At 48.1% G+C, this 23,766-nt stretch overlaps 1 protein-coding gene across 21 annotated transcripts in view; it reads left to right on the forward strand.

The window, feature by feature from the left end:
• Positions 1 to 23,766, forward strand: part of LOC106588461 (microtubule-actin cross-linking factor 1, isoforms 1/2/3/4/5) — a 278,087-nt gene that overhangs the window by 169,306 nt on the left and 85,015 nt on the right. For 20 of the 21 annotated variants that reach the window (XM_082969975.1, XM_082969977.1, XM_082969979.1 and 17 more), the window contains 25 exons: positions 1,422 to 1,588; positions 1,771 to 1,949; positions 2,047 to 2,185; positions 2,378 to 2,571; positions 2,852 to 3,011; positions 5,074 to 5,157; positions 5,460 to 5,567; positions 5,677 to 5,775; positions 5,915 to 6,037; positions 6,186 to 6,277; positions 6,419 to 6,554; positions 8,617 to 14,922; positions 15,087 to 15,242; positions 15,340 to 15,555; positions 15,858 to 16,010; positions 16,169 to 16,465; positions 17,507 to 17,653; positions 17,940 to 18,173; positions 18,426 to 18,590; positions 20,198 to 20,539; positions 20,801 to 20,992; positions 21,305 to 21,478; positions 21,700 to 21,823; positions 22,100 to 22,299; positions 22,481 to 22,798. In XM_082969975.1, the coding sequence (XP_082826101.1) occupies positions 1,422 to 1,588; positions 1,771 to 1,949; positions 2,047 to 2,185; positions 2,378 to 2,571; positions 2,852 to 3,011; positions 5,074 to 5,157; positions 5,460 to 5,567; positions 5,677 to 5,775; positions 5,915 to 6,037; positions 6,186 to 6,277; positions 6,419 to 6,554; positions 8,617 to 14,922; positions 15,087 to 15,242; positions 15,340 to 15,555; positions 15,858 to 16,010; positions 16,169 to 16,465; positions 17,507 to 17,653; positions 17,940 to 18,173; positions 18,426 to 18,590; positions 20,198 to 20,539; positions 20,801 to 20,992; positions 21,305 to 21,478; positions 21,700 to 21,823; positions 22,100 to 22,299; positions 22,481 to 22,798 (10,505 nt within the window). The remainder of the gene's footprint in view (positions 1 to 1,421; positions 1,589 to 1,770; positions 1,950 to 2,046; positions 2,186 to 2,377; positions 2,572 to 2,851; positions 3,012 to 5,073; positions 5,158 to 5,459; positions 5,568 to 5,676; positions 5,776 to 5,914; positions 6,038 to 6,185; positions 6,278 to 6,418; positions 6,555 to 8,616; positions 14,923 to 15,086; positions 15,243 to 15,339; positions 15,556 to 15,857; positions 16,011 to 16,168; positions 16,466 to 17,506; positions 17,654 to 17,939; positions 18,174 to 18,425; positions 18,591 to 20,197; positions 20,540 to 20,800; positions 20,993 to 21,304; positions 21,479 to 21,699; positions 21,824 to 22,099; positions 22,300 to 22,480; positions 22,799 to 23,766) is intronic. The other variant, XM_082969963.1, reaches the window with a different exon arrangement.

Below are 23,766 nucleotides of genomic sequence, written 5' to 3' on the forward strand. Positions count from 1 at the left end.
GCTTGACATCATGGAAAAATCAAAAGAAATCAGCCAAGACCTGGTTCATCCTTGGGAACAATTTCCAAATGCCTGAAGGTACCACGTTCATCTGTACAAACAATAATAATCTGTACAAACAAATCAATCAGAACAACAGCAAAGGACCTTGTGAAGATGCTGAAGGAAACGGGTACAAAAGTATCTATATCCACAGTAAAACATCGACATAACCTGAAAGGCCACTCAACAAGGAAGAAGCCATAAAATAGCCAGACTACGGTTTGCAACTGCACATGGGGACAAAGATTGTACTTTTTGGAGAAATGCCCTCGACACAGAGGGAAACAAAAATAGAACCGTTTGGCCATAATGACCATCGTTATGTTTGGAGAAAAAGGGAGAGGCTTGCAAGCTGAAGAACACCATCCCAACCGTGAAGCACTGGGGTGGCAGCATCATATTGTGGGGGTGCTTTGCTGCAGGAGGGACTGGTGCACTTCACAAAATAGATTCATCATGAGAAAGGAAAGTTATGTGGATATATTGAAGCAATATCTCAAGACATCAGTCAGGAAGTTAAAGCTTGGACGCAAATGAGTCTTCCAAATGGACAATGACCCCAAGCATACTTCCAAAGTTGTGGCAAAATGGCTTAAGGACAACAAAGTCAAGGTATTGGAGTGGTCATCACAAAGCCCTGACCTCAATCCTATAGAAAATGTGTGGGCAGAACTGAAAAGGCGTGTGTGAGCAAGGAGGAATTGTGGGAAGCTTATTGTGGGAAACTTGTGGAAGGCTACCCAAAACGTTTGACCCAAGTTAAACAATTTAAAGGCAATGCTACCAAATACTAATTGAGTGTATGTAAACTTCTGACCCACTGGGAATGTGATGAAAGAAATAAAAGCTGAAATAAATCACTCTACTATTATTCTGACACTTCACATTCTTCAAATAAAGTGCTGATCCTAACTGACCTAAGACAAGGAATTTTTACTTGGATTAAACGTGTGAAAAACTGGGTTTTAAATGTATTTGTTTAAGGTCTATGTAAACTTCCGACTTCAACTGTAAATAGTTAACTCAAAAGACGTGTGTGTCTGTTTTGCATGGGTACAGGAAGTTCGACAGAGTGCATCCGCTCACTTCACCCAGTCTTGGCTTCATCCACATTTGGGGCCTGAGGGCAACATTGGGGATTCTAATGAAAGGGTTTTCTGATGGTGCATTGACCCAATTAAGTGGGATTGAAATTCAATTATCTCTCTTGTCTTATCTCCCCACTCCCGCTCCCATCTGTCTCCATTTACTCTCCCCCTTTCTCTACCCCTTCCTCTCTCTCTCTTTCTTTTCATCTTTCATCTACTCTCCCCCTCTTTCCACCACCTCCTCGCTCTCTCTTTCTCTCTCTCTCTTTCTGTCCCTCTCGCTCTCTCCAGTGGAGAAGGATGAGTCTGTCTCTCGGTCCTACCTGTCAGAGCTCCAGAACATTAAACTGCGTCTGGAGGAGGCGGAGCAAAGGCTGATGCGCGGCATTCAGACTCCTCCCCCTAGCAACCGATCCGGTGACAGCGTCGACAACACTGTTCAAATTGCAGAGCAGGAGGTCAGAATTGCGCCACAGCCCCATCTGCTGGTCACCAGAGTCCTTAACCCTCTTATTCATCTGCCAACAAAAAGGAGACCCGCACTAACTTTATTCAGTTGCTTTCATTTATTTTCATGTTTCAACTTTAATGCTGTATAATGAATATACAAATCAAGACTAACCCTTATTCCCGGTGTCAGAAACTGCAGTCAGACCTGGATGGTCTGCGGACCAGTCTTGGTGAGGTGTCAAGTCGCTGTGTGAGTTTCTTTGAGGAGAAGCCCACCTCCTCCAGTGTCCCCGTGCTGCGCTCTGAACTCAACCTGGCTGTGGAGAAGATCGACAGACTACACAACCTCTCCTCCGTCTACCTGCACAAGTGGGTTGGCCGCACTCGCGCGCTCACACAGTCAAAATACCCTCTCTTAACCAATATACTTGACTTAAATATCACGCGCTTCCCCTTTTTCTCTCAGGCTGAAGACAGTGGATGTGCTGATGTACAGCTTGCAGGCTGCAGAGAGCCAGGTGAAGAGGTACGAGAGCAGGCTGAGTGAGGAGGACATCGTGCCTGTAGACACCAACGCCATCCAGGCCCTACGGGAACAACTGGGGGTAAGAGACTGGCAGATACGATGAAAGACCAAACTATCTACTAATCCCACTAATTCAGATACTGGGTAGTACAAACGCATGACAAAGTTATTAATGCCCACAAAGACGATGCATGGACCAATATTACTATTTGTCTGTTAATGATGGGAGTGTGTCTGTGTGCTGGTTCTCTGCGTCTCCCCTTCACTCCAGACGTGGCAGTCGGAGCTTGAGGATCAGGAAGGGGTGTTTAGCTCCCTGCAGTCGGCGGTACAGAAGGCCCGAGAGGCGGGGACTCAGCTGAACAGGCTCCACCCAGACCGTAGCCCGGAGCTGGAGCGCTACCAGGAGAGAGCCGCCCAGCTCACCGAGAGGTGGGCCGGAGTCAAGAGACAGATGGAAACACGGTGAGTGGTGGATGGCTGGCTGGATCGATGGATAGATGGCTGGATGGATGGAGCCAAAGCTAGTCAGATCGTTTTTATAAAAGTCTTATGTGAAGCTTAATCCTTACTCAGTATTTGTACTGTAGGTTTATGCTTAAATGAATACAGTATTTCCTTGAGATGGGGACAGGTTTTGAAAACCACCGTTCTGTTCAAATGTGAAATAGAGAAGAGCATAGACCCATATCACTGATTGGGTACTTTATTGAATGGTATGTGATGTGTTTGTGTGTTTTTCCAGGCGAGGGGAGCTAGAAGCCCTGGGCTCGGTCCTGCAGCAGTACAGAGATGGTCACTCTGCTCTGATCCACTGGATAGAGGAGACCACTGAGAGACAGGAGAACACCCAGCCTGGACAGACTGACAGCAAAGTTCTGTCTGAACAACTAGCACAACAAACGGTGAGAGGGATGGAAGGAGACCGAACGAGGCGGATAGAAAGAGGCGGAACGAGACGGATAGAAAGAGGCGGATAGAAAGAGGCGGAACGAGGCGGATAGAAAGAGGCGGAACGAGGCGGATAGAAAGAGGCGGAACGAGGCGGATAGAAAGAGGCGGAACGAGACGGATAGAAAGAGGCGGAACGAGGCGGATAGAAAGAGGCGGATAGAAAGAGGCGGATAGAAAGAGGCGGATAGAAAGAGGCGGATAGAAAGAGGCGGATAGAAAGAGGCGGATAGAAAGAGGCGGATAGAAAGAGGCGGATAGAACGAGGCGGATAGAAAGAGGCGGAACGAGGCGGATAGAAAGAGGCGGAACGAGGCGGATAGAAAGAGGCGGAACGAGGCGGATAGAAAGAGGCGGAACGAGACGGATAGAAAGAGGCGGAACGAGGCGGATAGAAAGAGGCGGATAGAAAGAGGCGGAACGAGGAGGATAGAAAGAGGCGGAACGAGGCGGATAGAAAGAGGCGGATAGAACGAGGCGGATAGAACGAGGCGGATAGAAAGAGGCGGAACGAGGCGGATAGAAAGAGGCGGAACGAGGCGGATAGAAAGAGGCGGAACGAGGCGGATAGAAAGAGGCGGATAGAAAGAGGCGGAACGAGGCGGATAGAAAGAGGCGGAACGAGGCGGATAGAAAGAGGCGGAACGAGGCGGATAGAAAGAGGCGGAACGAGGCGGATAGAAAGAGGTGGAAAGAGGCGGATAGAAAGAGGCGGATAGAAAGAGGCGGATAGAAAGAGGCGGATAGAAAGAGGCGGAACGAGACGGATAGAAAGAGGCGGAACGAGGCGGATAGAAAGAGGCGGATAGAAAGAGGCGGAACGAGGCGGATAGAAAGAGGCGGAACGAGGCGGATAGAAAGAGGCGGATAGAAAGAGGCGGAACGAGACGGATAGAAAGAGGCGGAACGAGACGGATAGAAAGAGGCGGAACGAGACGGATAGAAAGAGGCGGAACGAGGCGGATAGAAAGAGGCGGATAGAAAGAGGCGGAACGAGACGGATAGAAAGAGGCGGAACGAGACGGATAGAAAGAGGCGGAACGAGACGGATAGAAAGAGGCGGATAGAAAGAGGCGGATAGAAAGAGGCGGATAGAAAGAGGCGGATAGAAAGAGGCGGATAGAAAGCGGCGGAACGAGGCGGATAGAAAGAGGCGGAACGAGACGGATAGAAAGAGGCGGAACGAGGCGGATAGAAAGAGGCGGAACGAGGCGGATAGAAAGAGGCGGAACGAGGCGGATAGAAAGAGGCGGAACGAGGCGGATAGAAAGAGGCGGAACGAGGCGGATAGAAAGAGGCGGAACGAGGCGGATAGAAAGAGGCGGATAGAAAGAGGCGGAACGAGGCGGATAGAAAGAGGCGGATAGAAAGAGGCGGAACGAGGCGGATAGAAAGAGGCGGAACGAGACGGATAGAAAGAGGCGGATAGAAAGCGGCGGAACGAGACGGATAGAAAGAGGCGGATAGAAAGAGGCGGAACGAGACGGATAGAACGAGGCGGAACGAGACGGATAGAACGAGGCGGAACGAGACGGATAGAACGAGGCGGAACGAGACGGATAGAACGAGGCGGAACGAGACGGATAGAACGAGGCGGAACGAGACGGATAGAACGAGGCGGAACGAGACGGATAGAACGAGGCGGAACGAGACGGATAGAACGAGGCGGAACGAGACGGATAGAACGAGGCGGAACGAGACGGATAGAACGAGGCGGAACGAGACGGATAGAACGAGGCGGAACGAGACGGATAGAACGAGGCGGAACGAGACGGATAGAACGAGGCGGAACGAGACGGATAGAACGAGGCGGAACGAGGCGGATAGAAAGAGGCGGATAGAAAGATATTGACCCAGCCATAGAGAGGGGTTCATTGGGGGAAAAAAAGAGATGAGCCATAGCTTTGTTTAAAATAGGCTAATGAGGAGAGTGATTGAAACTAATGGAAGATCTGACTGTGGTTGAGTGACACCTGTAAATAACGTCTATTCTCTTCGACCTGATTCTCTCCTCAGGCATTAGTAGCCGACATCGAAAAGAACCAGACCAAACTGGACGAGTGCCAAACGCACTCAAAACAGTACTGCACCTCTGTCAAGGTAGAGTACAACATCACTTTGTCATTGTAATGTAGAGATATGTTTTTGGATGATTGGAAAAGGACCCCTGAGTAATCATTTCACTGATAGTCTACACCTGTGGTTTATTTGTTGTGACAAATAAAATGTAATTTGATGTCTGTCTCAAAATATGATTATTCTTGCTATGTGTCATATATTTTAAATTGAGGTAGGCTACTGGATAGCCAGTTTCCACACTAAATGTCCCGTAACAATACAACAAACAGAAAATGAACATTTTTTTATGATGTAAATAAGTTACACCTATCTGTGTCCGTCAGGACTACGAGCTGCAGCTGATGACGTTCAGAGCGTTTGTGGAGTCGACGCAGAAATCGACCGGGAAGAGGAGGAGGATGCACTCTTCATCAGACGCCATCACACAGGAGGTGAGGAGAGATGGAGAGGAGCGTCACAATGTGGCTAATGTATTTCTAGAAATCTGTGCCAATGTCATCGTGCGAAGCCAAAATCAAAGAGATTTCTTTGCCATTCCAGTTCATGGACTTACGCACGCGCTACACAGCCCTGGTTACCTTGACGACGCAGCACGTCAAGTACATCAGCGATGCACTGAGAAGGCTAGAGGAAGAAGAGGTACTGTATGTCTCGCTCTTTGTCAGTTTTTCTTTCTCTCTTCTGGTTTCATCAACCTTCCTCTGTGTCGGTCAGATTTATTGTCTGTACCGCCAATCAGTTTCTATCATAGTGACATAATCTCTGCACCCCCCTGCAGAAAGAGGTGGAGGAGGAGAGGCAGCAGAGGGTAGGCCAGGTGTCAGAGCTGCTGGGCTGGGTCAAGGGCCTCCAGGGCCGAGCAGGGGACCCCTCCGCCGAGTCGTCCATCGCAGCGCAGGAGGTACAGAAATATGAAAAGTATCTAGTATATTATGGAATTGAATATTATATGCATCCACTGTTCTTTATTCTATCACACTCTCTTAGCCGCTAAAATAAATGTACCAGTTTTTACTTTTTTCAAATGTTCATTTGTGTTGTGTTCATAGGCCGTGAGTGAGCAGTTAGCGGCTAAGAAGGAGGAGGTGGCTAAGGTTATCAGGAACACTCAAGTCTTCCTGATGTCTAAACAGGCCAGCAAGTAAGTTGAGATTTCTCTTACACACATTAATACCACTGTATAAACACACATACTGTATAGGGCACTCAGTAACATCTCACCTATATCCACACACACACACACACACACACGTTCAAACTGACAGAAACGTTTGTCCTCTAGGTTGTCCCCAGAGGAACGTGCCCAGGTGACCTCCCAGATGGACGAGCTGACTGCCACCTACAGCCAGCTGTGTGACAGTTCCACCGCCCAACTGCAACAGCTGGTGCAACAGCAGGCCAAAGAGGAGCAGAGAAAGGTAGAGTGGATGGAGGGAGGGAGGGTGACTGGGAAAGCAAAAGGGAAGAGGGAGGAGAAGGGCGGCTCAAGCCGTAAACTCACAAGCGAGTTGCCAATGCGAGCTTACGACATTGCTGTTCAAGTGTGTTGCTCACTGACAATGTCTGTCTGCCTGTTGTGGATTTTGAGGTTCTGAAATGGAAGACGCTCGCGAGCCGAGCGTGTGTGAGTGAGAGTGTGTCGCATGCTGTGTGTTGCCCGTCACCACGTGTGCATTCTTTTTGACACCCATCATCCCCCATACTGAATGCTGTTGCCTCATAGACTTGGTTTGGTTTAACAGCCATTCCGTGTGTAATCGCATGGTGAGCCCCCTTACTTCCACCAGCAACCTGCTTGCAGCCGTGTCATCCATCATCATCGTCATCTGCTTAATAGCTAATCTATGGCCCCCAATTGTTGTGGAAGTCATGCTACCATTTAGCGATAGTAGCTTTTTGATAGGAGGTGCGCCCTCAGTCTGCCTTCATCGTCACAAGATAGTCACCCATGTTAGAGCACATTCGCAGTCACCCCTCCGTGTGCTCCACATCACTTCGGAGCTGTCGTTAGTAGTCAGTGGGTGTTACACTAAATTACAATGGTTATTTACTGTCCCCACACGTTAGGTAGACTACCTTTTTATGTTTCAGCCATAAACCTACAGAAACGGATACATCCTCTTCATAAACACGTGCACGCACTCGTTCACATAGCCGAAATCCCCCCCCCCCCCCCATATACATCAGTCCAAATGTGATGGTATGCGTGTGTGAGCGAGTACCGGGGATGTACCGAGAGTATCATCAGGGATATACTGTATGAGAGTGAGTGTGTTGGTGTGTGGGCGTAAATCCCCACCCACGAGTGTGTTTTCTATGAATGGTTGAGGTTTTCTGGGTAGTTCTATACTCTCAAGATAAATGTACACACGTTGCATCAAATCACTTGCCAGAGAAGAGTGTCTAACTGCCAGTGTCGGCTTAGTGTGAGCGCCAGAGGCCAGCTACGCAAACCCCCACTTCACCATTTGAGCATGATGTGTCCAGATCACAGTGTGTGTGTGTGTGTGCCGTCTAATGCATTAATGTGTTAAATAATCAGCATTTTGCTTCAAAATCACTAACAGCTGCCAGAAGAGAAATCAAGGACATCCAGCTCTCAGCAAAGGATAAGAGGGACTGTAGTATGATGCAGAATCCTATTATCTATGTTTAAGTTGAGCTAGTCTATGTCATCTGGTACTTAGCCAGTGAGCACAGAATCAGTGAGATAAGTCCATTGTGGAGTCAATTTAGGTTAGATTTGAGCGAGGACATTTGGAACGAGCCAATGAACCGTAGTCAGAAGTAACTAATGCCTCTCAGCCATAGCTAGTGAATGGTCCTAAGCCTAAGAGTCTATTGAAATGGTGAGTCAGTCAGGCGAGTCAGGGCCATCCAGGCAGCGCCTCGGGTAGATGGCGTGTGGCATGCAGAATCCTAATACCAAGCTTCTCACCTGTCGCTCCTCAATCTGCCGAGCCCTCGGCCTGTTAATGTGTCCATCACGGGACAGACGGCCCCGTTCGGTGAGTAGTGCTCGCTTCCTCTCTTACCGTTGCTTCCGATCTGACCTGCCTTCTCTAGCTAGATCTTCTTTTCTCTCATCTGTCTTTCTCTCCTTTCTTTCCTGTTTTCCTTACCTCCCTTTTGGAGTTTGCGTAGCATATTGGTTTTCAGCATTTCTGTTCGCTTTGTAGCATGCTTAGTGCTTTGTCGAACAGAGGTAAGTGTTCTGTGCCATGACGAAAGAGAAATAATGTGGGAGAAAAAGAAAAAAAAAAGATGAACGCTATATTAAATCATATTGTATCTACTGAAATATGCTTTTGTCACCATAATTATGTCGAAGGAATTATTATGGCTCTTGGGTGAAGTAATTTTTTTCTTGCTGGATACTTATGGGCTATGGGTTCCTCAAAGTACTCATCAGACTGTTAAACAAAGTATGTAGGTAGAAGGAAGTTCAAATATTCACTTTATTTGTTTCTTTATCTTCAGAGCCAATCTGCCATTGGCGGAGTTATTGACCTGGGAACCATGGAAACCGTCCCAGTCTTCCAAGCTGCACGGCGTGGCCTGATAGACCTGGACACCTGCCATGTCTTATTGGAGGCCCAGCTCACCATGGGCGGGTTGTTTCAGCCTGACTCCCCTGTGAGCCTATCACTGGAAGAGGGCCTCAACTGTGGCCTGATTGATAGTCACATCAGCCAATCCTTATCAGAGCTGGAGAGTGCCTTGCATCTTGTCGACCAGACAGAACAACTGGAGGGCCAGCTCCTCCCAGTGGCTGCAGCCATGGAGGCAGGCCTTATCAAAGAGGAGGTGGGGCTGCGTATCCTGGAGCTGCAGATAAACACAGGAGGCCTGAGGGAGTTAGGAGAAGGTAGACTAACCTTGAATAGTGCTGGAGAGATGGGCCTGCTGACCCCAAGGGTCTACACCAAGCTCGGGTCACGGGTCAATCGGCGGGAGCTTATTGACCCCAACACAGCCGATAAACTGAATCTGGACGAACTGCAGCAGCGCTGCATCCTCAGCGATGACACCAGCTTGTATCTGCTGCCAGTGAAACAGCATCCAGGAGGCACAGTCTGTCTCCGATCTGGCAGGAAGGTCGGGATCTTCCGTGCCGTCCAAGAGGGACTGATTGACAGGCAAGTAACAGTGAGATTACTGGAGGCCCAGCTGTTTGCTGGTGGCATCTCTGACCCCCGTTCTGGGCATCTTCTGACTGTGAACGAGGCTGTGCGTCACAATCTGATGGACCAGGACCTGGCCTGTGCCATGCTGACCCGCCAGCTGCAGAGTGGTGGGATTCTAGACCCTGTAACTGGGGATCGCCTAGGGGTGGAGGAAGCCATCCAGACGGACCTGCTCTCACCTCATCTGGCCCTGCTGGTGCTCGAGTCCCTCTGGGCTTTTATAGGGATGCTCTGGCCTGAGTCAGGGGAGCTGCTGCCCATTGCAGAGGCTCTACAACAAGGGGTAATCTCGGGAGAGCTGGCTCTGAACATCCTGAGACAACGCCATGCGATAGGTGCCCTCTACCTTCCGGAAACCCCTAAGGTTGTGTCCCTGAATCAGGCTAAGGAGGTCCTTGAACCCAAAGTGGCTGAGATTCTGAAGGAGATTCAGATCCCAGATGTGCTACACAATATGAACCAGTCAGGTTCCCCAAAACTGAATCGCCTAATCTGGGGTTCCACTGGCACATCCCATCCTCCCTCCTTGTCCCCTGCCTCTTCCCCAGGGCTCAACTGTGACCCCTCATTCCTGGAGAAAATGGCCCCTGAGGAGCAGGCACATCACCGCCTGCTTTTCCATTTAATGACCCACAGCTATGTGGATGCCCATTCTGGCCAGCGCTTAGTGTTGCTCGAGCCTGAGCTGGTGGAACTTGCCAAGGCTGCTGCTGGTCTGATCAATGTGGATCCTATACCTGGAGTGGTTGAGGAAGGGTTGAGTTTGACTACAGAAAGACAGGAGTGTATGGAAGTGGTGCCAGATGTAAGTTTGCCGGATACTCTGCAGACAAGGGAAATTGAAAAGGTCCAAGAAAAAAGTGCAATATTCAGCTTGCCTGAAAAATGTATTTATTCTAGAAAGATGGGAGAAGAAGCTGATAATCAAGGATGGGATGGTACACCTGACACATTGCAGGCTAATCAAACTGGAATAAAGGAGATGGGACAGGTAGACCTTGACTCAACAATGAGAATAAGTGAGGAGGTAGATGGAGGTGTACATAGAGAAGTAAAAGGTGAAAAGGATGAAATGGTTAGTTTTGAAAGTGCCCCGCCCTCAGCTGGACTACCGGAAAAGCAATTAATTACAGACTCGTATGAAGATGGGCTGGTAGAGATGGAATCAGAGGGTGCAAGACAGAGTGGTCACAGAAAGGCGAAGGAGAAGGACTCCCTCGTGGAAGATGTTGACAGTACACTTGTAGAAGCCTTAGAAATTTACTCGACACCGGTAAAGCCAGAGACTTTGATGCCAACCCAATATTTCAAAGAACCTGATATCTCCCCATCAGAGACAAATGAAAAGGAGGGTGTGCCTGTGAGTGTTGGAGTTAAGTATGCTATGAAGGATACTCAGAGGGTCACAGAGAAGACCCAACCCCATGTTATGAGATTAGAGGCAGCAGCAGTGAAGAGTGAGGAGGATGTTGAGCTGGAAAGGTTGGCCTCGGAGCTTCAGCAAGGGGGTCTACTGACTGAAGGAGGGCAGCGGCTTCTCCCAGACGAAGCCGTGGCTCAGGGGGTCCTCCCTGGACACACTGCAGTCAAGCTGATGGCCAAGGCAGGACTTTTCGGAGGTTTCCTGGATGTCAGTGCGTGCGAATCCCTGAGCATGGAGGATGTGATGCAGGAGGGTCTGCTTGATGAAGACCTGATGTGGAGTGTGCTGAAATCAGAGAAGACCCTGGCAGGGGTAGTGGATGTAGAGAAGGGGAAGATTTGTACCCTGAAGGATGCTGCTCGGGCAGGCCTGATAGACTCCAACACAGCTGCTCGGCTCCTGGAGGCCCAGGTGGTCTCAGGGGGAGTGGTTGACCTGCGAAGAGACAAAAAGGTGTCTGTTACCCTGGCAGCCAACCTTGGGCTGATAGAGGAGGACCAAAGAGAGAAGCTATTTACGTTGGAGAAGTCATACCGTGGAAAAGGCTCAGACCCAGATGCATCTCTCACCAAAGCAACATTGCAGCTGCAAATGAATGGGGTTGTAGACCCCAAAACTAAGTCACCTGTTCCCCTAAAGCAGGCCCTTGAAAGAGGTTTGCTTGGGCAGGAGGAAGTCTATCAAGCCTTGTCCCAGCAAGTAGCGGAGGGCGGCATCGTGCACCACAACTCTGGAGTTAGACTGTCAGTTACTGATGCTTTGCAGCGAGGTCTGGTAGACTGTGCCATATCCCCAAAACTGTGGGAGTTAGAGAGGGCATGTCAGGGGGAGGTAGCCCTCTCTTCAAACCCAGATGCTGCCCTCCTCCAGGCATCCACAGGTGCCATTTTGGATCCTGATTTAAAGTGTAGACTTACATTGACAGAGGCTGTCTCTGATGGTCTGCTCAATGAGAGCATTGCCAAGAAAGCAATGATTTCTCCAGGTGTAACAGAAGGTATTTTGGATCCACAAAGTGCCCAAATTGTGCCTTACTCAGACCTTGTAAACCAAGGCAAGATTGACATTAAGAGTGGAAAGCGCTTCTTGGAAGTGAAGCCTTTCAAGGGAATCCAGGATAAGCAAACAGGTGAAATCCTGAACCTAGCTAAAGCAATTGCATCTCAACAAGTTGATCCAGTCCCAGCACTCAGAATGTTGCAAAGCCAGGCAGACACTGGAGGGATTATTGATATTTCCAATGGAGCTAGGCTCCCTCTGCCTAAAGCCTCAAAGAAAGGGCTGGTGGGAGAACATATGGCCAGGCTCATTGCCACCAACCAGGTTCTGAAAGGGGGCTTGCTTGACCCTTCCACTGGGCAGAGAGTCTCAAGCCTGAAGAAAGCTGTCAAAGATGGGCTTATATCCAGAGAAATGGCTGCAGAGCTCCAGGACAACCTGGGCTCCATGGAAGTAGAATGTGACGATGAGGATAGTTCAACACCCGTTGCCTCTTCAAGTGGGACCTATAGTCCTGCAGACACATTATCAATATCCAGTCCAGACAGCCAAACCAGACAGCCAAACCAAACCAAAACAATAATTATCGAAAGCTCTGAAGTGATTTCTCCAACCCCACATCCAGAAGAGTCAGAAAAAAGGTACAACCTTTTGATGATCGCGGAGGACATTGCGAAGACTCTAGAAGCTGCAACATTCACGCAGTCAGGAGCTATGCAACACCATGGCTCTGTTTACATTGAAGAAGAGATGGAAGAGGAACAGGTCTCAATAGCTGGAAATTCATCGGAAATTGAGTCAAACCAGTCAATCAATTTGTTGGCTCAGTTTACAATCAATGCAGAGAAAAGGCTTCAGCAGGCCCTTCAGGAGATGAAGACACCGCAAGATGTTACTGTTAGAACACCAGAAAAAGATAACAAAAATGTGTCTAGATCAGTTGGTGAAAGAAGTTCAATCATGCTGCAGGGGCCGTCTGCTTTGGGCAAAGAACCACAGATGGATTCGACAGTGGCCGTTGGCAGAGAAGGTAGAGATCAAGAGGGCAGCATAGACATGTCTACCCTAGTTGAGAGAGATGAAGGGAAGACACATGTGGTAGAAGACAGTACTGAGAGAGTGGTGGAGCAAGGTAGAATGGAGGTTGAGCAGGATACAAAGATTGAGGCCAGAGAGAGTGATGATCTTGGACATGCATCACCCAATTCTAAGGAGGCCAAAGGTAAGAGCAAAAAGAAGAGGAAGAATAAGAAGAAAGGAAAAGGGAAGGAGGTCGATACTGAGCAAAGACCCTCAGAAAAAGCTGATATACAGAAAACGGAAAACAAAGACCAGAATGCACATTCAGAGGGTAAAGGTCATAATTGTGATAAGGGTGCTGAGTCCACTAGAGGTTATGTTACCCTACAGGAGAAAGAGGAGTCACCTGTGCAAGATGTTCAATCTGCACTCAAAGGTGCTAAGGTACAGACTCTTGAGAGGTTCGACGATCCAAAGGATATTGGCAAAGTAAGGGAAGGTTCTACAGTTCCACCAGGAGCCATAGAAGATGCTCCTGAGGTAGAGAGAGAGGGTACAGAGAACAAGGTCTTCTTGGTTCAAAGACAGGTAGAGAAGAACAAACCATCCAAGATATCTAAAGCATCAGAGAAGGTTGAACCTGTGACAGAAGAGATACCATCCATCCATGATAAAGCAGATTCTGAAGTGGCACTAATGAAGGCTGTTCTCGAAAGCTTAGACAAAAAGTCTAAGATACCCATAGGAGCAGAAAAGGTTGAACCAGCGACAGAGGAGAGATCATCCGTCCACGATAGAGTTTCTAAGGACGAGAAAAAGTGGGAGGTGGAGCAGATTGTGGAAAAGAGTGGTACAGATGGGGTGGTGACAGTTTCTCAACAGACTGGACAGCAGAAGCATAAGGATAGGAAAGAGGTGGAATTCACTCTGAAAACCACCCCAGTAGCCAATGATAAAGAGGCCCTTTTACTGAAGGCAAAGGAGAGTATTCTGAGGAAGGTGTTAGGACGTGGTGTTAGTGAGAAGCAAGCTGCAGAGGAGCTAGTGGCACTGCGTCAGGTAGTGGGGAAGAAAGAGAGTTTGGTGACGTCCGAAGAGGAACTTAAGACTGTGGGGAGTCCTCCTGAGGTTTCACCAGAAGAGAGTGAGGGTAAGGGAATTGACAAGAAGGAAGAAGGAGGAAGAGAGAAAGTTGTGCCTGACCATTCTACAATAACTGTAGCAGCAGAGGAAGAGAAAAAGGCTTTAGAAGTAGAGAAAGAGGAGAAAGTTCTATCAGACCAGTCTAAAAGGGAAGAGAAAGGGGAGAAGGTTGTGTTAGACCAGATTGAAGAAGGAAAGAAGGAGGACACATCTCTAACAGACCAGCTTAAAGAGACCAAGTCGGGAAAGAAAAATAAGAAGAACAAAAAGTCTAAGATGCATAAAGTGGTAGAAAAAGTTGAACCTGCGACAGAGGAGGAGCCGTCCATCCACAATAGAGCAGATTTGACACCGGCTGATGCTGACAGCTCAGTCTCTGGGGATGAGCAGAAGATTGAGAAGCAGCAAGACTGTCAATCAGACAGTGATGTAACAAGGGTGGCAAGTGGTGACGAGATGAACAAAATGGCTGCCTTTACTAAGAGTCCTAGTGGAGTTGACACCAATCAACAAAGATCAACCCACACCACTGCACCATACCAAGTCAATGTACATCTTGAGGAGAAACCTGAGGAGGACATTTCTTTGGGGCGAGAAACTGATCCACATGGCAAAGAAATTGAACAATTTAGGATTGGTACACCTGAGAAAGATGTCCACCCAGACACCCATCATGTTACTGACATTGCGGATGCCTCTCCTGAAGCCCTTGTATCCATGTCAGGCGCCCATCTGGTCAAGGCCTCTGTGGCACCTGCTACCCAGCCGGCTAAAACCACTGGCAAAATGCAGGAACTTGACAGTCCCACTGAAACTGAGTCTAAAGAGGAAAGGTACCTTGAGTCCACAGAATCAGGACAGTCCTGGTCTGTTGAGACCCCACAGTCTGATGAGATTTTTGAATCTGATACAACAGAAGTACCCGATTCTGTTACAACTGACCGCTGGAAGGAGGATGGAGAAATCCAAGAACTGGAGATAACGAAAGAGAAAAGCGCAGCTAAGAAGGGAAAGGTAAGCAGTCGATGCATTTAGTAGGTGAAATGCAAATTGTCTCTACTTGTTCATACATTATCTGTATTGTGTAACACAATAATAAGCTGTCAAATGTCAATTTTTCTGTTTATTGGAACTATGCCATTCAGACTGATGCTCATGTGACATTCCCTTTCCATTAGTCCTCGTTGCTCCGCCAGGAATGCCTGGAACGTGACCAGCAAATTGTGGCTCTGCTCTCTATGGTGAGACACATCGAGGTTCGCGTCAAGCAGCAGCAGCAACAGTCGATTGGTCGCAGCCTCATTGCTCTTGATGACATTATCAAACAAACAGATGTAAGAGATTTGGTACCTGTTGAAAATGAATGATCTAGGATGTTACCACAATTGAAATCTTAGGTTTCAAATTTGACTAAGCGTTCTATTATCTCAGACCTTGGATCTAGAACTTCGGGATTTAGAACCCCAGGTCAACAAGGCAGTGGATGCTGCTGAGCAGTTGCTGGAGCCCCGCCCACAGGAAGTTCCACCTCAGCTACTATTGGCCTTGGAGAAGGATGGCCGAAGCTTAGCTCGAGGTTACAAGGCTGCAAGAGGGGTCTCTGAAAACATCCTGCAGGGGCTGCGCTCACACAGAGACGCATATACGGTAATGGTTCATAGAAGAGTATAGTGCCCTCAAACTCAACTCTGGACCTCAAAGCCAGTTCCACTGCATTTTTACATTGTTCCCCTCTAATCAAGGATTTATTTAGACCTGGGACACCAGGTGTGTGCAATTAATTATCAGGTAGAACAGAAAACCAGCAGGTTCCGGACCTCTTAGGGTAAGAGTTGAATACCCCTGGTATAGTAGATTGATATATGAAATCTGTGTGTTTTTGGTGTTTAATCCATTATTGTCACCCTTTGCTAATCAGTGCTGTTTGTTTCTCTCTCTCTCTCTCTCAGGAGGCATTGACTGGAGAACAGAAGTCACTTGGAGGGCGAGTGGAGGATCTTCTTTCCTGGCTGAAGGAGACTGAGGCACAAATTACAGGAATGGATGGACAAACCCAGGGCGAGACTCCTGCTCAGCTCACACAACAGCTCCAGCTGTGCAAGGTTAGCACACTCACCCCATACTTCAAGTTTTATATTGTACCCTCTTCTTGTGCACTTTCAAGTGTCCAATTACTGACCTTTGTTCGGATTCAGCCTACACTTTGCTTCATGTCCAGCTATTCCTCAGTTCATTCTCTACTTTCTTCTTTCTCCCTCAGGAGTTGCAGTCGTCGCTCTCGGCCCACTCCAATGACGTCAACACGGTGGCCTTTGACATCCAGGTGTTCATCTCGGAGCGGGCTCAGGACCTGGCTCCCGAACAGAGCAGGCACCTCCTGGGGCAGCTACAACAGCTCCAGAGGGGCTTCCACCGAGCCTCTGGCCAAGCCCACGCCAAGACCGACGCCCTCGCTGCCCAGAGAGAGAGGGAGGAGGAGAGGCAGCGCAGACGTGAAGAAAAAGAAGAAGAGGAGAAGGAGAGAGAAAGAGAGAGAGAGAGTGCAAGGGAGAGAGAGGTTTGCAAACCACTGGCTATGTTGCACAGTCCCATTGGAGTGGTGGAATGCACGTTTAAAATACTCACAAATACATTTTCAATACATTCAATCATCAGTAATAGCATACTTTACCATAACTTTTGTGGTCATGCTCACTGTTTAAATTCTCACTTTTTATCACATATGTTTTGTAACTGGCAAACCCAAATACATATTATTAACAATATCCATCAAGGCAAATATTCTGTACTAACTTCAAAAATAACTGTCTTATTTACCATATTTGCAAACTCACTATCACAACCACCCATACGCCTAAATGAGGTTGATCATTTACATCAGATTGGCAAACAACCGCTGCTGTGGAAGTTAAGACACAGTACAGTGACTGATGTTACGACTCGCACCACAGGCTTCTATGCCAAACGTGTTTTGACCTCTGCATGTGTCCCTGTATAACACCTGTGTGAATTAACATGTCTGCCTTGCTCTTCCAGATTGCCACAGAAGGAAATACGCTTGTGCCTCCACGGAAAAGCCTAGAGAGATTTCAGTCAGAGAAGCCTTGCTGTGGCTTGAACGCTTTCCTTTTTTCCCCCTCTCCCCTGTTGTACGATACGGGGAGAAAGGAACAAATAGCATATGAGGACACCATTTTGTTTGATTGTCTTTGTGTATTGTTGTTTTGGCTTGACTGACCTGTTGATGATGCTGCTGTTGCTAGATCTGACTCTGTCTGTCTGTGTGAATCTGGACACATCCTGCTCAAAGTCTGGCAAAGTGTCCACAGATGACATTTAAAGGGTTTAGAAACAAGGAATCGGTGCACTTAACGGGAGTGTGAATGGGTGGTGAAGAGAAGTGTAAAAATATCTGGTTTTCGTGTGCTTCTGCTTAGCTGAGTGGAAAACGGCAATAGGGGTCTGATTCATTGTTATGGACTGACCACTGTTTTATTAGCAAAACGGGCAATATTACTTTTCTCACACTTTCTTTTTGCTTGCATTTCTCCTTTTCCCTCCATCCATCTCTCTTTTGACCTTCATATGTGGCTCTCAGGTGGTGCAGCAGCAGAAGGCAGAATGCTCACAAAAATTGGAAGGCCTTACGATGTGGTTGGCTGGAGCGGCCAGCATGCTGGCCAATCAAGCGGGAGCAGAGTCAGGTGATGTGAATGTGCTGCAGCAGAAACAGAGAGAGTTAAAGGTGAGAAACTCCGATTTTCACCTCCATGTCTCAAGTAAGGAGGTTACCCACATGTTGCTTAGTTGCTCACGGACCTCTAATGTAGCCAGGTTTCAACCATGCTAGGTCTCTGAGGATCCACAGTTATAGGAACTAGACGACATTAAAACTGTCGGAGCGTCTTAACGTATTCTCCTTTCTCTACACGTGCAATTTTGTATACTCTGCTCCAGAGAAATAAGCTACACTACCTGTAACCCCTCTATATCTGACCCTCTCCGTCTCTCTCTCTCTCTCCCTCCCCCAGGAAGTACAGAAGGACCTGCTGACCAAAGGCGAGGGCGTGGCGGAGACCATCCGCTCGGTGGAGGAGTTCCTGGCGGAGCACGGTGACAGCCTGAGTCCAGAGGAGAGGGCCAACCTCCAGGGGGCACTCTCCCGTATGAAGGAGCAGTACAGTGCACTGACCGACACTGCCCAGTCCTCCCTGGTCCAGCTGGACACGGCCATCAGCACCACCGTCCAACAGAACACACAGAGGGTAAGGCTTTCGACTATTTCTTTAATTTGTATCTTTATGGATACTGTTTTGATTACTGAAAAAATCAGGAAATGGCTACAGTATGGCAATTAACCCAGAGGAAAATCTCTAGCCTTTGTGTTTCTGTGTCAGTTATGGTGAAGGGCCTTTCATTCCCTGACTGCATTTTAATTGGTAGAAATATTCACTCACCCTGATCTGTGCTGTTTGGTCATGTTGTAATATTTCCCCTGTGGTTTCCTTCCCCTATAGGCGAAGGCAGTAGAGGAGCTGCAGGAGACACGGGGCCAGATCCACTCGCTGTTAGAGGAGCTCTCCTCACTCAACCAGCCTGGGATGACCGTTACTGACCACCTCTCCTTGTCCTCCTCCACATCGCCAGAGGGAGGTCTACAATCACACAGCGACATGCTCCAGGTCAGACATTCTCCTCGCTCCTTGTTTATTTACCAAAGTCATTTTGTTCTTGTTGTTGTGGTATACAATGAAATGTGTTTTAGAATGAAACATAATACTGCAGAAAAGGCTTCTAAAAGTGCCTTTTTAGGTGCTTGGCACAGGTTATTGAATGGTAGTCAGCGTGCGTCCCAATAAACTAAGGTAGCTTCCTCTCCTAATCTCCTTTCCAGTTAAGACAGGGTCCGCACAAGGTGCTTCAGGTGTTTAGAGTACTTGAATTTGGTACTCTGAAATTCAAGTACTGGAATACCTTGGAAATCAGACATTTTCTCAGATTGGTACTTGAAAAGTACTTTAAGGTAAACGAGAGGAGAACAGATATTGATCAAATATATTTATGAGAAATATTAGGAAAAACTATTGGCAAATTAATTTCCTCATATATTTTGCACTGTGGTTGCCAGGCGAGCGCGCTCATTCCACCCACACTGCCACTCAGCCAGGCAGGTACAGAACTGATTAGGCACCGCCAAACGTCACATCGATAGTTAAAATGCTGGGCAAATGTAGATTCAACCCTGCCTTTTTATTTTTTTATTTCACCTTTATTTAACCAGGTAGTCCAGTTGAGAACAAGTTCTCATTTACAACTGCGACCTGGACAAGATAAAGCAAAGCAGTGTGCCAAAATCAACAACAGAGTTACACATAAACAAACGTACAGTCAATAACACAATAGAAAAATCTATGTACAGCGTGTGCAAATGTAGAAGATTAGGGAGGTAAGGCAAGAAATAGGCCATAGAGGTGAAATACTAACAATTTAGCATTAACACTCGAGTGATAGATGTGCAGATGATGATGTGCAAGTAGAGATACGGGGGTGCAAAAGAGCAAGAGGGTAAGTAATAATATGGGGATGAGGAGTTGTGTGTGCTATTTACAGATCGGCTGTGTACAGGTACAGTGATCGATAAGCTGCTCTGACAGCTGATGCTTAAACTTAGAGAGGGAAATGTAAGTCTCCAGCTTCAGTGATTTTTGCAATTCGTTCCAATCATTGGCAGCAGAGAACTGGAAGGAAAGGCAGCCAAAGGAGGTGTTGGCTTTGGGGATGACCAGTGAAATATACCTGCTGGAGCGCGTGTGCACATGGAACATTTCTGGGATATTTTATTTCTGCTCATGAAACATGGGACCAACACTTTACATGTTGCGTTTTTAGATTTTTGTTTAGTATAGTTAATCCACGTTTTTTTACCACTACATCACTGGACCCAACCAACCCACACCATGTAAGGTGCAGAAAATGTGTCACTTTGGCATTGCGAACATGGCTGTATGTAGTACATAAGTAATGAAACAAAGTATTGAGTAGAACTTGTAAAATAGTGATAAATACAAAAATTCTCATGTGTGGCGACTAGAAACAATTGCATAATACAAATTATTACAAATTTGATGGTCCTTGAAAATAAATATTATTTAGAAAAAAGTACTAGAAAAGTACTTGAAAGTCCTTGAATTTGACTTGCCACTCTCTGTACAAAGCCTGTTAAGTCTATTGAGATGAACCCTCACTAATGTTCACTGTGACCATATTACGACCTTTGACCCCTCTACAGGCGGAGCTCCAGCAGCTCCAGGCACAGCAGGCCCAACTGATGCAGGTGTCCCAGAACGCTCGCTCCCTCCTGGACCAGCCCGACTCGGCCGTGCCAGCCGAGGAGAAACGCCGTCTGCGGGACCAGCTAGACCAGCTCCAGACCCAACACCAGGAGAAGCTGCGATCCTGCCAGGAGAGGCTGAGGCGCTCGGAGGCCCTTAAGGACGAGCTGGCCAAGTTCCTCCAGGAGCATGGAGGCCTGGGGACCTGGCTGGAACAGAGTGAGGGGGAGCTGTGTTCCCTGGGGGAAGGAGAGACGGACGCACAGGGTCTGAAGGGGAGACTGGAAGAGCACAAGAAGGTATATGTTGTTTTTTGGCTTTTCCTATACTGGTGTGGGTTAGAGAAATGCTACATAGCATAGCCATAGAGAGATGCAAGCATATAGGCTTACTGTAACAATAGTTCAGGGTTTATATTGGCAGTTGGTAGCAATATTCACTCCTACTGTCAGCTGTATACACACAGTCATGATACTCAAGATGCTAAGTCTACTTTCAAACTTTGTAACTGAACACATTCTTGACTGTATCAAACTGACCTGGAACCTGTTGTCTTCCAGCTGGCGGAAGATGTGATCTGCCACAAGGCAGACCTGCGTTTTGTGTCCATCTCTGGTCAGAAGGTGCTGGACTCTGTCCAGGGGGCTCTGGAGAAGGTAGGAGGGTCTGACCTAGCCCTGGAGGAGACCAAGCAGCTGGTCACTGACAAGCTACAGGACGCCAACCACCGCTACATCGCGCTGCACACCAAGGTGGGTCTCATATAGAGTAGGGGGATTGTATTCTTCATTACTACTGCGCTTTGTGTACCAATGCACAGTAGAGGTATATCCAAAAGGGCAGGGATTGTGTTGAAAGACGTGCTTTAGTCAGTTAAGGTCCCTATGAAATACAAGCCTTGTTCATTATTTGACATCATTTTTTTTATATAGCTAACAATCAATCGATAACCGTAAGTGGGCTGTGGAGATATTGGACGTTGGTCTACTTTCATAGTAGAGATGGTGACCTGTTCATCTTCATCGATCTATGCCTACTCACTCTCCCCCGTCTTCCCTCTCCAGTCGTCAGATCTGGGCGGGCGTCTGTCGGGTCTGTTGGAGCGCTACCAGCAGTACCAGGACGAGGCTGTGTCGCTCCACACCTGGCTCAGCGCCCAGGAACAGAACCAGAGTATAGCCGGACCCAGCGGAGAGACGGACACACAGACGCTACAGAACACACTGCGGGCCGTACAGGTGAGAGCATAGAAACACCGCCGGTCGATGGGGTATGCGAATATGCTGAATTATTTAATACAGTATATACATGTGACTGAAAGCGGAGACGTTGTCGGCATCTCGCTCTTTGTGAAGAGGGGATGGAACAATCTGTTGTTTTCTATTCTCCGCGCCTCAACATTTCTCCTCCTTTCCCCCCCTTTTCTTTTTCTCCCCCCCTCTCCCTGTGTTCTGGTCAGCTGTTGCAGGATGAGCTGGCGGAGCGGTCAGTCCAGTTGGAGAAGGTGAGGAGGTCAGGCAGAGAGCTGGCCAACACACAGGAGTCCCCCACTCTCAGAGCTGCTGAGATCACCAGCACTGCAGGTATGCTAGCTCACAACAACGTCTATTGTTTTACCGTTCATAACCTTCTATATTATTATATACCTCATACACTCCCCCATATCAATGAATATCTTGTTCCTCCATATCCTCAGAGATCATAGTGTCTCTCCAGTAATGACCACTTACTATCCTTAATACCCCCATCTCTGTTGACGGCTTTATATCCATCCACCTAAACAAATGATTCTATATCGTAATGGGGAAAAGTAACCACACCGACACTCTCTCCTCTCCCCCTTCCTCTCTCTGAGCCAGATGGTCTGGAGAAGAGGTTCAGCTCTCTGTCTGAGTCCGTGTCGGAGCGGGCTGAGCAGCTCCAGACGTCCGTAGCCCAGTCGGTCAGTGTCCAGGAGGGGCTGAAGGGCCTGCTAGCCTGGCTGGACGGCCTGCTGCTGACCCCCGGGCCCATCCAACCCACCGCCCAGGCTGTCCAGGACGCCCTCACACAGAATCAGGTACCATAGTAGAAATACAGGGAGTCTACTATGGAACAGTCTGCAGCTATGATACTGTTTTTTTCTACATTTATCTCCTTTGAACACTTTTTTTTCCCTTCACATCTAATACACACCTCCACTGTCCACTTTGCAGTTGTGTTACATGAGCTTATTTTAACCCACTTCCCCTCTGTTCCAGAAACTACGCCAGGAGCTGTTATCCAGACAGGGAAGTGTGGAGGCCACCTGCGACTCTGTCTCCAAACTGCTCCAGAGCTCTGACGCCTCCACGGCCTCCGGGCTCCAGGGGTCACTAGAGAGCCTGACCCAGAGCTACGCCGCGGCACAGGTCAAGCAGGCCGAGAGGGAGGCTGAGCTCCGGGGGCTCCTGCCCAAGCTGGAGAACTATGAGAGACTGAGTACGGACCTGCAGGGTTTCACTCAGACCTGCCTGAGAGCTCTGAGCCCCGCGGGACAGCCTGACCGCAGTGTGGAAGACTACAGACAGACCATAGAGGTGAGGGGCAGGATGATAGATATCAGTGTTCCAGAACCATAGAGGTGAGGGGCTGGATGATAGATATCAGTGTTCCAGAACCATAGAGGTGAGGGGTGGGATGATAGATATCAGTGTTCCAGAACCATAGAGGTGAGGGGTGGGATGATAGATATCAGTGTTCCAGAACCATAGAGGTGAGGGGTGGGATGATAGATATCAGTGTTCCAGAACCATAGAGGTGAGGGGCGGGATGATAGATATCAGTGTTCCAGAACCATAGAGGTGAGGGGCTGGATGATAGATATCAGTGTTCCAGAACCATAGAGGTGAGGGGCAGGATGATAGATATCAGTGTTCCAGAACCATAGAGGTGAGGGGCTGGATGATAGATATCAGTGTTCCAGAACCATAGAGGTGAGGGGCTGGATGATAGATATCAGTGTTCCAGAACCATAGAGGTGAGGGGCTGGGATGATAGATATCAGTGTTCCAGAACCATAGAGGTGAGGGGCTGGATGATAGATATCAGTGTTCCAGAACCATAGAGGTGAGGGGCTGGATGATAGATATCAGTGTTCCAGAACCATAGAGGTGAGGGGCTGGATGATAGATATCAGTGTTCCAGAACCATAGAGGTGAGGGGCTGGATGATAGATATCAGTGTTCCAGAACCATAGAGGTGAGGGGCGGGATGATAGATATCAGTGTTCCAGAACCATAGAGGTGAGGGGTGGGATGATAGATATCAGTGTTCCAGAACCATAGAGGTGAGGGGTGGGATGATAGATATCAGTGTTCCAGAACCATAGAGGTGAGGGGCTGGATGATAGATATCAGTGTTCCAGAACCATAGAGGTGAGGGGCGGGATGATAGATATCAGTGTTCCAGAACCATAGAGGTGAGGGGTGGGATGATAGATATCAGTGTTCCAGAACCATAGAGGTGAGGGGTGGGATGATAGATATCAGTGTTCCAGAACCATAGA

This window comes from Salmo salar, chromosome 27 (assembly GCF_965601325.2).
Source record: "Salmo salar chromosome 27, fSalSal1, whole genome shotgun sequence".
NCBI lineage: Eukaryota > Metazoa > Chordata > Actinopteri > Salmoniformes > Salmonidae > Salmo > Salmo salar.